We start from the raw sequence: 14,375 nt of genomic DNA, 5'->3' as shown, positions 1-14,375 counted from the left end.
TTTTTCTCTCCCTTCCCCCTTTCGGGTCGGGCGCCATTTTGCTACGGCAGAATGCGGCGGCTTGCCACAGGCTATGGTTTTCAAAAGAAAATGAGTATTTTAGTGTAGAAGTTTGCAGATTTACAGAAAAATTGTGGGGATAGCAAAGAATTTGTCAGCACTTCAGACCCAGTTTCTTCACATCTCTACATTACTGTAGCACATCTGAAAACTAAATTAGCTAATATTGATTCAGCATTATTACATAAACACTGTAAGGACCAGGTTTTCCTCACTTATTTCAGTCTCCTTTTTACCAGTGACGGATATCATACTGCATCTAGTCATCAAATCTTCCTAGGCTTTCATAGCTAAGAATGTTTCTCTGACTTCCTTTGCTTTTAGTAAACTTAATAGTTTTAAAAGTTCTAGGAAGCTTTTATGATGGGTACACTTCTGACAAACTGGGGCATGCTGGGAGCTTCCTCATATCTTCCCTTCGAGAACCTTGGGAACTATTTAATCCTGTTATTCTTCATTAAGCTGCCACATATTTGCCTCTCTCTGCTGGCCTCCAGCCCCTGATACCTTCTGTTCCTGTGAGCAGCATCTCATCTTCTGCATCTTGCAGAATGCCCTCAATCATTCAGATTCGGGGATGTGACCTCCCCTGTAATCTCATTTCCCTTTTGAAACCTTTAATCTGCTGATGTTCAATGTGTGTATCACATGCCTATTTCTTGATTTTAAAACAAGTATAAAAGTGGAAACCAGAATTCTATACTATTTTTATGTAACATCATTTCATGTTCTTGACCCTTCTCCCAGTTAGGATGCAACACAGGACTGCTGTGTCTCAGAGAAATGAAGTTCTAAACATAAATACTTGCAATTTAAACATGCAAGTAAATGCTGTGTCCAAAGGGAAAAAATCTGACTAGTATTTAAACATCAAATTTTATTTTAAAAGTTGATTCAGTACTAACTACTAAGAAATCCAAGTAATTATCCTGGTTTTTTTCTAGAGCTTAATCTGAATATATCGTATTATCATATTGATATACTTAAATGTTCCTATATTTTACTTATTCTAATAACTATTACTTTAAGGATAAACATGGCTTTGAGCCTGAAGTAAAGCCCGATTTTAGTGAACTTACCACAGTCTTTTGTTTAAGATATGTAATGCTTTTATGATATTTTAAGTGACCATAGAGGATGCTGAGCTTTAGTGTATCTGGTTTTATTCTGCACTTTCTCTTCTATCAGCTTTAGTGTATCTGGTTTTAGGTTGAGGTCTTTGATACACTTGAACTTGAGTTTTGTGTAGGGGGATAGATATGAATCTATTTGCTTTCTTTTACATACAGACACCAGTTAGACCAGCCACATTTGTTGATTATAGTTTCCATTGTATAGTTTTGGCTTCTCTGTCAAAAATTGGTTACAGATCTAGACAGACAATTCTCAACAGAAGAATCTCTAATGGCTGAAAAGCACTTGAAATGTTCAACATCCTTAGTCACCACGGAAATGCAAATAAAAATTATTCTGAGATTCCATCTTATACCCCTCAGAAGGATAAGATTAAAAACTGAAGTGACAGCTCATGCTGGTGAGGATGTGAAGCAAGGGGAACTCTTCTCCACCCATTGCTGGTGGGAGTACAAACTTCTCTAGCTACCTTGGAAATCAATTTGTTAGTTTCTCAGAAAAATGAGAATACATCTATCTCAAGACTCAGGCATACCACAACTGAGCATATAACCAAAGGATGTCCCATCATACCACAAGGACACTTGCTCAACTATGCTCATAGCAGCTTTATTCATAATAGTCAGAAACTAGATGTCCCTCAACTGAAGAATATATAGAAAAAATGTGCTAAATTTACACAGTGGAGGATTACTGAGCTATTAAAAACGACATCAGGAAATTTGCAGGCAAATGAATGTAACTAGAAAGCATCCTGAACAAGGTAACCCAGACCTAGAAAGATAAACACAGCGTGTACTCACTCATAAGTGGATATTAGTCATAACATACAAGATCATCATACTATAAACCACAGATCCAAAGAAGCTAAGTAACAAGAAAAGCCTAAGAGGGACACCTGAATATCGCTGAGAAAGGAAAATAGACTAGATATTAGGGACTAGATGGGGGGAGGGGACTGAAGGGAAGGGATGCAAAGAGGAGGAATGAAGTGAGGAGAAGACAGGGAAAAAGCACTGGAGAGATAACTGGTTTGGGGAAAGGGATCTCTACGATGAGCTAGAGACCTAGGAATTTGGAAACTCCCAGGAATCTATGAGTATGACCATAGCTATGGCTTCAAGCAGTGGGGGAATATAGAGCCTGAACTGGCTATCTCCTGTAACCAGGCAAGACTTCCAGTGGAGGTTTTAGGATACCAACCCAACCACAAAACCTTAGACCCATAATTTATCCTGCCTACAAGATGTGTTGGATAAAAGATGGAACAGGATTTGAGGAACCAACCAATGACTGGCCATCCTTGAGAACCATGACAAGAGAGGAAGCCAGCCCCTAAAACTATCAATGATACTCTGTTATACTTGCAAACAGGAGCCTAGCATAACTATCATCAGAGAGGCTTCACCTAGCAACTAACGGAAACTGATGCAGAGACCCACAGCCAAACAGCAAGTTAAGCTTGGGGAACCTTGTAGAAGAGGATGGTAGAGGATTGAAGGACCAGAAGGGTAAATGATACCACTAAAGAAACTACAGACTAATCTGGGCCCATTAAGGCTCATAGAGACTGAACCAGAGAGCATGACTGAGATAAACCTCAGTCCTCTGTATTTATGTAAAGGTTGTGCAGCTTGGTCTTCAGTGGGACTCCTAAAAGAGAAGCAGGGGCTATCTCTGACTATATTGCCTGCTTTTGGACCCCTGTCCCCAGGCTGCCTCATCTAGCCTCAGCAGAAGAATATGCACCTAGGCTTACTGCAGCTTGGTATGCCAAGGCTGGTTGATATCCATGGGACACCTCCCCTTTACTAAGGAGAAGGGGAAGAGGGGGGAGGGGAGAAAAAGGGAGAGGGGGAATTGGGAAAAGAGGTGGGAGTGGAAGCTATGATCAGGATATAAAGTAAAGAACTTAATTTATAAACAAAATAAAATAAAAAGAGGATGTAAAATAAAAAGAAGACATGGATAGGAATAGCCGCTTCATATAGAGATACATGTGTCCTCTTGCAATGACACACTGGATCAGAACCAACAATACCATGTGCCACTCTCTAAAAATAATGGAATTATTACAAATGTAAAAGAAAAGGTTTAATTACAGCTATTATTGAAGAAAAAAGTCTTAGAGTGACCCTAGATCTGTTTGAAAGCTGAAGTTTCTTGTGAATCTTGGTATAACTTATACATCATACAGATGGTCTCTGGCAACAATTCCTTGTCAAATTACGTGCCATTGCGTAGATGTACATGTCTATCCCCTTACACATTAACATGCTTTAATGGGCCCTTTACACAGTACAGGAAAATGTTTAGAAAGACACAGGCAAGGTACAGTTCAACAGCACCAGCATTTGATACTTTTTCCAGTTGACGTTGCTGTTCTTGTTGTTTTCACTCAAATAATTAAATTTGAAAATTACATTATAAATGAATGCCCTACATTATTTTAATCAATGAATATAGTCTTGATTTGTGGAATATTTATTTTATTATAGGTGATTATGTTGTCATGACTATCTATTTTGAACTCAGTAGAAGGATGGGATACTTTACTATCCAGACGTATATTCCCTGCATACTGACTGTGGTTCTGTCCTGGGTATCATTTTGGATCAAAAAGGATGCGACACCAGCAAGAACAACATTAGGTAAGTTGCAAAAAAAATTTCATCCACTATTTTGTGAAATTTTAACACAGAAACATTCACAAAATGCCTTCAATTGAAGAGAATTGGTTCAAGAGCTATGTGAAGCAGGCTAATTTTTTTTTTTAGTATCCACTTTAGGTTTTTGTTTCTGTCTCTCTTTTTTAAGGTAAGTTGTATTTTGTAGTAGTATGTATAGAAGCATAGGCAGCTTTCTGCCAAGGAGGTTTAAAATATTTAACTTTTATAAAACTCAGTTCTTAGATTGTGTACATTATTCAAATCTTCATTACTGCTTCAACTATTAGAGAATGAGTTATTTCTTAGAATGGGCTCTATATAACAAACAAGATGTGGTATATTAGCAAAGGAGCCAAGGACTGTGGTAGATGTAAACAGAATCTCCCAGCCATACCAAGTTAACTTTATTTTAGGCTTACATCATGGCAGGGCGCCGGGGGGGGGGGGGGAGGGAGGGGGGAGGGGCAGAGAAAGGGAGTGGGACCAATTGACCATGTGTGTGTGTCGGGGGGGGGGGGGGCATTTAAGGCCTGCCATATAACTCTTCTAATCATCACAGTTTGCCTAGTCATAAGAACTCTTGGCTGCAGTGACACTGGTGCTGTATGATAGAAGACATCCTCAAGCATCCTCTAAGGGTATATTGCTCTTAGCAGTCACTCATTAACATCAGTGGATTGTTGATTTACTTTAGCCACAGTCGATTTGAAGTCTTAATGTACATGCTTCCAACTGTCCCTCCTTCCTGTCTCTGAAGCAGATTCCCAAGCTCTCTTTCACACTGGCCTTGTTGCCACCATAAATTCTGAAGCCTACATCAGGCCTCAGACATGCTGTTCTTAATTTTTCTTTGAAGGTTTTGAAAATTTAGATGACAAGAGTAAGAGTTTCACACCATGATCAAGGAGCCCCCTGGCTAAGAGTGTATCTAAAGCCACCACGAACATCTACCATTATTATTTGCAAAATGCCCCACTTTAAAATGACAGGACAACATGCTTACATATTCTTAGGACATTAAATTCATTTAGAAAATGTGCTACATGACAAATTCTGTCATGGTCCCATAGATGATTTGAAAACATGAAATTTACTAATTTCAAAGATCTTGCTAGAGGAGAAATCTGATGTTATACTCCGGTTTTTTAATACTCTAGGACATATACTTCCCTCATTTATATTTATCTATATATGGCTTGTATAAAATCACCTTAAATAGATTATTAATAGTTTTTGAGGTGAATGTTTAACTTGCTATTGCTCAAATTCAGCACTGGAATCTTATAAATAGGTGATAGATGATAGATAGATAGGTAGATAGATAGATAGATAGATAGATAGATAGATAGATAGATAGATAGATAGACTGAATTGTATAGATACAATTTATATACATAAATATATATAAAATGTATAAAATGTATACATATATATGTATATTTGTGTTCAAAAGGTATATATATTTGTACCTTTTGAACACAAAACCTGCCCACATTTCTTTTACATAATTTTGAAGGACTAAGAGGAATTTTTTATGGTAAAAACTAGTATTTACTTATAAATATTTCTAAGGCACCCACAAAGATTACTATCATGTAAATGGTAAATATTACAAAAATTGTATTAGTAATGGAATATTAATAACTAAAAGTTAAATATGGTTTATAAATGTAAAATATCAAAAATCTCAGAAGAGACAACATCAGCTTCTGGTAGAGCAGAGATTGCCATAGTGCACCTAAGCAGGTCAGCTTTGATTTAAGATTTAAGTCACTAGGCAGATGCCAGCAAAAGCCTGCTGAAGAGCCTGATATAGCTGTTTCCTGCGAGGCTCTGCCAGTGCCTGGCAAATACAGAAGTTGATGCTCACAGTCATCCATTGGACAGAGCAAAAGGTCCCCAAAGAAGGAACTAGAGAAAGTACCCAGAGAGCTGAAGGGTACTGAAGCCCCATAGAAGGAACATCAATATGAACTAACCAGTACCTCCAGAGCTCCTTGGAACTATACCATCAATCAAAGAAAACACTTGGTGGAACTTGTGGCTCTAGCTATATTTGTAGCAGAGGATGGCCTAGTTGGTGATCAATGGGAGGAGAGGCTCTTGGTCCTGAGAAAGCTCTGTGCCCCAGTATAAGGGAATGCCAGGACTGGGAATGGGAATGGGTCGGTTGGGGAGCAGGGGGAAGAGATAGGGGATCTTCGGAAGGGAAATTAGGAAAGGGGATGATATTTGAAATGTAAATAAAGAAAATATCTAATTTTTAAAAAGAATACAGATTTGACCAATATTCTGTCTTCTCTTCTCAACAATCTGTGGCCAGTTTTGCCTCCTTTCACTGAAGAAAAGTTTTGTTTTGGCAAGTTCCCAGAAGCACCTACATTTTCACAATGACATATTTTATTTGAATTATGTATACACATGATTCTGAGTGTAGATATGTACAGGTACATGCACCAAGAGGCTAAAAGAGGGCATCAGATCCACACATCCTACAACAGAAAGGCCCTACTTCATAAAGATAAAGCGTGATCTCTAATGTATGACTCATGTCTTTTTTGTTTGTTTACTTGTTTTTATTAGATATTTTCTTTATTTGCATTTCAAATGTTATCCCCTTTCCTAGTTTCCCCTCTGAAAATCCCCTATCCTTCTCCCTCCCCCTGCTCCTCAACCCACCTACTCCCATTCCTGGTCCTGGCATTCCCCTATACTAGGGCCTAGAGCCTTCACAGGACCAAGGGCCTCTCTTCCCATTGATCACCAACTATGCCATCCTCTGATACACATATAGCTAGAGTCATGAGTTCCACCATGTGTTTTCTTTGATTGGTGGTATAGTTCTAAGGAGCTCTGGAGGTACTGGTTAGTTCATATTGATGTTCCTTCTATGGGGCTTCAGTACCCTTCAGCTCCCTGGGTATTTCTCTGGCTCCTTCATTGGGGACCTTGTGCTCCGTCCAATGGATGACTGTGAGCATCCACTTCTGTATTTGCCAGGCACTGGCAGAGCCTCGCAGGAAACAGCTATATCAGGCTCCTGTGAACAGGCTCTTTTTGGCATCTGCCTAGTGTCTGGGTTTGGTGGTTGTTTATGGGGTGGATCCCCAAGTAGGGCAGTCTCTGGATGGGCATTCCTTCAGGCTCTACTCCACACTTTGTCTCTGTAACTTCTTCCATGGGTATTTTGTTCCCCATTCTAAGAAGGAACGAAGTATCCACACTTTGGTCTTCCTTCTTCTTGAGTTTCATATATTTTGCAAATTGTATCTTGGCTATTCTAACTTTCTGGGCTAATACCCACTTATCAGTGAGTGCATATCATGTGTGTTACCTTACTCAGGATATCCTCCAGATAGATCCATTTGCGTAAGAATTTCATAAATTCATTGTTTTTTAATAGCTGAGTAGTATTCCACTGTGGTACATTTATACAGTGACTCATCTCTTATGTGCAAGAATGAAAACCAGGGCATCGTTGGCATTTAAATGTTGAAATTAAAAACCCTGTCCATTCAAACCCATAGTAAATACACTTGCAAAATCTTCCTCTAATAAAAATACGTTGAATGAAACAAAAGCTGAAGAACTTATTCCAGAACATTTGAACCTACAAGGAAAAACTACTCAGATTGATTAGACTAATGAAAACAGATACAAAATAGGCTCTGTAGGAAAAAATAGAAATCATTATGTACTGGCTAGTTTTGTGTCAACTTGACACAAGCTGGAGTTATCACAGAAAAAGGAGCTTCAGTTGGGGAAATGCCTCCACGAGATCCAGCTGTATGGCATTTTCTCAATTAGTGATCAAGGGGGAAAGGTCCCTTGTGGGTGGTGCCATCTCTGGGCTGGTAGTCTTGGGTTCTATAAGAGAGCAGGCTGAGCAAGCCAAGTCAGTAAAGAACATCCCTCCATGACTTCTGCATTAGCTCCTGCTTTCTGACCTGCTTGAGTTCCAGTCCTGACTTCCTTGGCATGAACAGCAGTATGGAAGTGTAAGCTGAATAAGCCCTTTCATCCCCAACTTGCTTCTTGGTCATGATGTTTTGTCCAGGAATAGAAACCCTGACTAAGACACAGTAGAAATAGTAAAATTCTGATATAATTAATACTAAAAACTAGTTCCTCGGCTAATTACAGGCCTAGAAGAATAGGCCTATAATTCTCACAGTATCAGGAGACTCATAAGGTCAAGGCTAATGTGGGTTACATATGAATTCTGGATAAATCTAAGCAATTTAGTAAGTAGACAAGAGTTTACATCCTGATCCATAAGCATAAGGCAGAGACAGCTAGCAGGGAGTGGCATGGGCTTCTGCAACCTCAAAGTCTGCCTCTAGTGACACATGTCTTACAACAAGGTCACACCTCCTAACCCTTCCCAAATAGTTCCACCAACTAGGAGGGAAGTATTCAAACACATGTGTTATTGGCGTCATTCAAACCATCACGAGTAGTGTGCACAAATAAAAACATAAAACACAGCAAAAGCCTAGAGTTCAAACATACATCTACACACATGCATAAATATGTATATATACACATATATACATATACAAGTACATACACACACGCGTGTATGTATATGTGTGTGTGTGTGTGTGTGTGCGTGCGTGTGTGTGTCATGTATACAGATAACAATGATGTCCATGTGCCGGCACAGACTCTCCATACACCAAAAAATAGTTTTACACAGAACACACTTAGAAAAGCCAAAGCTGTGCAATTTCTAGAAGAAAATGTATGAATCGAATATTGGATAAAAAATTTCTAAAGCACAAATAGTTTTAATGAAGAAAACAGGAATATGTGTGACATAAAATATACTTGAACACATATGTAATACTCATTTTTTGACTCATTTATACACCAATATGAAGATTTACTAGTTATACATAAGAATATCTTCTCCAGTATAAATCCTTTCCATTCAGCTTTAGCAAAACTATACAGGGCTACAAGAAATTTTGACTGTACATAAGAGTATTTGTATTAAAGGTTTCTGGCAAAATGTGTCATAATTACAACTTTTAATTGCTGTAGATTATCACTTTTATCACAGATGCTAAATCCCCAAATATCCAAAAATACAGTCATCAGCTATGGTTGATTCCATAAAGTGTGCCAGTTTTGGTTGGCACAGATGTTAGCATTATCTGAGCAGGCTTCTGATATATCAGCAAGAGTGTGCCTTGGTGAGCACACTTGAGGTAAATGAAAAGAGGAAGATGGCTCAGCAAGACAGCATCGGTGCAAATATACAGGAAAAACTGTACTAAACGAAACAACTCGCAAAGCGTGCTATGGGAAAAGATGTGTGGGCCTCAGTGTAAATCAAGAGCAATTTAAGCCATGAGGAGAGAAAATAGGCTGAAAATATATGAGCACACTGAAAGTATTTGGGAACTGCCAAGGAATAAAATCTAATATTTCTGTTATAGATGTCCCAGAAGAAGCCAAAAAAGGTTTAAAACATACATTTTCAAGGCATGAAAATGATGGCTAAATACTACTCCATTCTTTTTCAAAAAGCAGACAAATGTGCATATCCATGAAACTCAATAAATTCAAAGCAAGATATAAATCTAAAGAATTTCAAGCTCAGACAAATTACAACCAAACTGAAAAATAGAAAAATCCTTGGAAGTGGTGGAGAAAAACAACAACAACACATGATTCTGCCCACAAGGCATCACAGGCTGAATGACAGTGGGTTCTCACTGAACCTTGCAAGGCAGAAGGACATAGATTCTTGACCTGAATTCTGCAGGCACTGAAAATCTCATGTAGCCTGACAATCCTTACCTGTTTAATGAACATGTTTGGTAAAACTGTATTATAACCATAGAAAAGTAGAGAGCAATAATGTGTCCACATTTTACTGAAAGGGAGATAAATCCTACTCATTGGTTGGAGGGCCCATTGACATTCTATACAGAGTGATGTGCACTCAAAGACATCATAGAGACTTCAGATAACAACACATGGCCTTAAAGATGTGAAAAAAAAAAAAAAACTCAAGGAGGAGTTTCCCAGGTGGTTGTAACTCATGGAGCAGCAGGAATGAAAATAAGACACAAGAAAGCAAACTGAACAAATGAGACACAAAATGAAACATGATAATGTATTCTAAATATTAGTAACTGTGTGATGTAAAATGCCAGAATATGCCAACTACACCTGGTAAGTTGTAGGAAAAAATGTGAAAACTGACATATGAATGTTTTCAAAGAGGGCATCTCAGAAAGGGTGATGTTGGGGCTGGGTAAAGAAGGCAGGAGCTTACACAGTGGGCAGAAAGAAAGCATGAAACAGAAGACAGGCATGGAGTACAGAACAGCATAGGACATACAGAAACGTCCTGGGCTGTAGTTATATCTAAAAACATTTCAGGACTGGAGAGATGGCTCACTGGTTAAGAGCACTGACTGCTCTTCCAAAGGTCCTGAGTTCAATTCCCAGCAACCACATGGTTGCTCACAACCATCTATAATGGGATCTGATGGCCTCTTCTGGTGTGTACAATGTACTCATATAAATAAATCAGTCTTTAAAAAAAATTTCAAAGATGAAGTGCCAAGCAATGAATTACTAAAATTTATTAAAATCTATCCATCGGTTATATATTTTCCTTGATGTAGGATGCTATTATGTTCCTGTGACCCATCAGAAGTTTGAAATGTAATTGGGAAATATGCTGATTGTGCCTCACCTCCTGTCCTTCAACTCATTCACACACTGTGGTGTTGATTGCTCTCCTCCTGACCTACCTAGCTGACTTCAGGCTGTTCTGCCACTGCTAAGTGTCTAGGGGCAACTGACATATATCACCTGCCTGACACAACACTTAGAGTCAAAATCAAAATCTATGTGTTTCTAAATTTGCACGGCTATTGGCTTTGCAGTCTGGTGTGCTGACCTCTTACAAGTTGACAACTGTCTCTTCTGCAGGCATCACCACAGTGCTAACCATGACCACACTCAGCACCATTGCCAGGAAGTCCCTGCCTCGGGTGTCCTATGTCACTGCCATGGACCTTTTTGTGACTGTGTGCTTCTTGTTTGTCTTTGCCGCACTGATGGAGTATGCTACCCTCAACTACTATTCAAGCTGTCGAAAGCCAACCATCAGGAAGAAAAAGACATCGGTGAGTGGTGAGGACAACCAAGGTTTGCTCAATTGCAGCAGGAGGGTAGTTTAAGGTAAATGTGCTCTGAAATGCTGTAATGGCCTTAAGGATCTTAGAAAGCGAGATAATCCTATGGATGTGGCGACAAGATGGGGATACCTCCCATTTCTCCAGTGTCACTGCCTGCTGGTGACAGGGCTTAGAGTGGGCATGCCTTCAAGACTGCCAAGATCCATGGCCTCTTTCCAATTCTGATTTCTTTTTTTTTTTTTTTAGCAGTTATTACATCAAGATTCCACAAGATGGATTCCTGATCGAATAAGCCTTCAAGCACCCTCTGTATGTATAGCTTTACAGGTGTCAATACTCCTTAGAATATTAAGTTTTCATTGAAAGATATGTTCGTCATAAATATGTGCATTGAATTCAAACGAGTGCTGTATTTGATCCTATAAGATTTTTTTTATTACTAAAACAACCAAATTAGAATAAGCACAAAGTGGGAGAAACATCCTAACCTTTCTACATGGGGACCTTGATGCAGTATATATATATATATATATATATATATATATATATAAATTTCTGTGTATTCATGCATACTAAGAAACTGATATCTGCTAAGCTATCTCTCAAGCTCAAACTTCTATTAATATTTAAGTAACAATCTGTAAGGCCTGTACATTAATTGTTATGCATGTTATATTTTATAGACCAACTGAAATACCTATAGTTACATAGCGAATGTACTGGGAACATTAGCCTGCAGTTGGTACTGTGATGTTTATTCTAGCTTTCACTCCACTATCACACTCTACCAAGCTACCAGCTGCAACATGTTCCTCTTCCTACAAATAGCATGAATCCCTCAATTTTTTGGAGCACTTTTAAGATGATATGTGTCTAAATATCAGCTTATATTATGCTCCTGACAAGTAACATTGAGTATGGAGAAATCAACCCCTATAGATGCTAGTAAGAGGGAAACTGGAATGAAAACTTAGAAATTTTATTTTCATTTCAAACCACTGACCTGGCTACCATTTTTGTAGTGTGCCACCTTTATGACTTTTATTCTTGACTTGTGTCCACACACTAATTACACTGAATGTCTTACCTGTATATGTCAGGTGGCTCCTAAGCTCTTAATGAATGATGCATTATATTTTGTGCATCTTAACCAGTTTTTATAAGGAAAAAATATATAATTGTTACTCTACAAATATGCATCACGGGGCTTTGGCAGAAGAGTAGTGGGCAAGCATCTTGCCAGCCCTGAGAAACCAGAAAATGCTTCCAATGACTGTTAGACAAGGACATAGAGAAGAGAGGCTTGGGGTGACGGACACCAATCTGAGCTAATAGCTCAAAGCCCCAAGAGTATGTCTTCACACACAGCCAGAGGCCTGAGTGTTGAGGGAAAATATTGATGTCTTTGATGTAGAAATTATTCTAGCAAAAGAAAAGGCAGGATCCTTTAACTCAGAGAAAAAGGAAAATCTTCTCCCCAAAGAAAACCATGGACAAAAAGGAAAGGTTGATGACCTAGAAGAAATTATAGTCAATTCACAACAAAAGGTGCCACTGCAGGCAAGAAGACACAACTAAGGCTCACACAGGCAAAGGGGGGGGGGGTGTGGAAAAAGCATTTAACTGTTAAAATTATCACCATTTCAATTCTTATTTTATTTCATTCCTAGAAAGCTTGAAACCTAAATTATAAGTCTCTAGAGGGGAGCCCTGAACATATGTGTGGTTGGGGCAAAATGCTCACACAGCCTTGGGGGTGAATTCTTTAACTTAAATGCAAGGCTGATGCTTTTCATAGGCATCTGAAAAACAGTGTTCCATGGAGGACGTGGGGCTGTGTCATACACGTGATGAAAGAGGAGGGAGTCGGACACTGGCTGGGCCAAGGAAGAAGCACTCATCAATCTCTTTTAGGCACAGTTTGAAATACTTGAATCAATGGAGCAGGTACATGGAGAAATGTACTTACATGGCAAAGCCATGGATGGCTTGTCCTATCCTAAATTCTACTTCAGTCTTGTGAAATGGAACTCATTTCAGACTCCCAAACTATCAAATCCTGGAGCTCTTCTGACTATTGCACTGAGTTTCTATTGGGTTTCAGCAGCCTGTGCTTCGTGTCTCTAAGTTATAACAAGAAATTGCAATTTCTCGTGTCCCAAGAACCTTCCCTGCTGCTTTCCCCATAATCCCTGAAGTCACCATCTCTTGTGATTTGTCTCTGTCCCTGGAGACTCTTCCATGCCCAGCCTGAATCAGTGTCTTCCCTCAAGGTCCATAGCCCATAGTCCACATTCATACCGTCCCAAGGGACTACATACATGCATACATACATACATACATACATACATACATACATAGGGTTGAGGAACTGAGTTGGTGAATGTCTGGCTTTAAAATGCCAAAGCACACATGAAAGAAAGGCTTTAATAGAATTACTGTCTAATAAAGAAAGGTTTTACCAAATGGAGCTTTCAGAAAGGCATACATTCCTCACACCACTGGATAAGTATTGTTTTGATCCACACTTGGGCTTCAGAATCCTGAGGCTAGAGGGTACACATCTTTATCAGAGCTGAACTTGCCCACTCTTCTACCTCTGCTTTAGAAGCTGCTGCAGAGTGGTGCTCTGAAAGCCTCCAGTCCTGCTTGTGAGTGGACTCTTCCCAACATACATGTGTACATATGCTTCCCATGTTCAAGGCTCCAGAAGGCTTCATGGAGGAGCTTAGAATACTCAACAGTTCTGTCCCTTTGCCCCCATTTATGATGCTTCACAGACATGAACCTAGCCATCTTAATTAAATTCTACAATTTACTTAAGGTAAATGTGACTGTCCCTCTAAGGGACATTTATATGGACTCTAGTGAAGCTGAGTCCATTCTATGTAGCATGGCCCAGACTAACAATTCAGAGTGACCTCATTCTTGGCATTCCTCCTTCCAAGTTCTCCCATATACCCCTTCTTTTTTGTTTTCAAATTCATGGCCTCTTCTGTCATTAGTTATTGTTATATGTATGTATGTAAATATATACACATATATTCCTGAATATAAGCTGCTCAGTGTGCATAATGCTACTTGTATGTACGCTTAAGGGCTGACCATTGGTATTGAATAACCAATTGGTGTGCTCTTCCCTTGAAAAGCTATTTCTCCACTCTCAACATGTCTTAGTGGTTACTAGGGTTGAGACCTCCTTGGCTTTTTTCCATTCATTTTGGCATGTCTATTGGTGTTGGCCTGTTCAGCTCATGGCAGTCATGTTGGTGAGACTTTGTGGGTATAGATTCTGTTATTGCTAGGAGACACAAAAACAAACTGCAAGAGTATCTTGAGTTCTTCCTGA

General features: G+C 39.1%; 1 protein-coding gene across 2 annotated transcripts in view; it reads left to right on the top strand.

Moving 5' to 3' along the window:
• Nucleotides 1–14,375, top strand: part of Gabrg3 (gamma-aminobutyric acid type A receptor gamma3 subunit) — a 610,116-nt gene that overhangs the window by 585,867 nt on the left and 9,874 nt on the right. The window contains exons 7-9 of one of the 2 annotated variants that reach the window (XM_021201648.2): nucleotides 3,693–3,845; nucleotides 10,818–11,014; nucleotides 11,276–11,335. In XM_021201648.2, the coding sequence (XP_021057307.1) occupies nucleotides 3,693–3,845; nucleotides 10,818–11,014; nucleotides 11,276–11,335 (410 nt within the window). Of the gene's footprint in view, nucleotides 1–3,692; nucleotides 3,846–10,817; nucleotides 11,015–11,272; nucleotides 11,336–14,375 lie in introns of both variants that reach the window. The other variant, XM_029543594.1, reaches the window with a different exon arrangement.

Source organism: Mus pahari, chromosome 1 (genome assembly GCF_900095145.1).
Source record: "Mus pahari chromosome 1, PAHARI_EIJ_v1.1, whole genome shotgun sequence".
Taxonomy (NCBI): Eukaryota; Metazoa; Chordata; class Mammalia; order Rodentia; family Muridae; genus Mus; species Mus pahari.
This window is presented reverse-complemented; position numbering and strand designations above follow the sequence as displayed.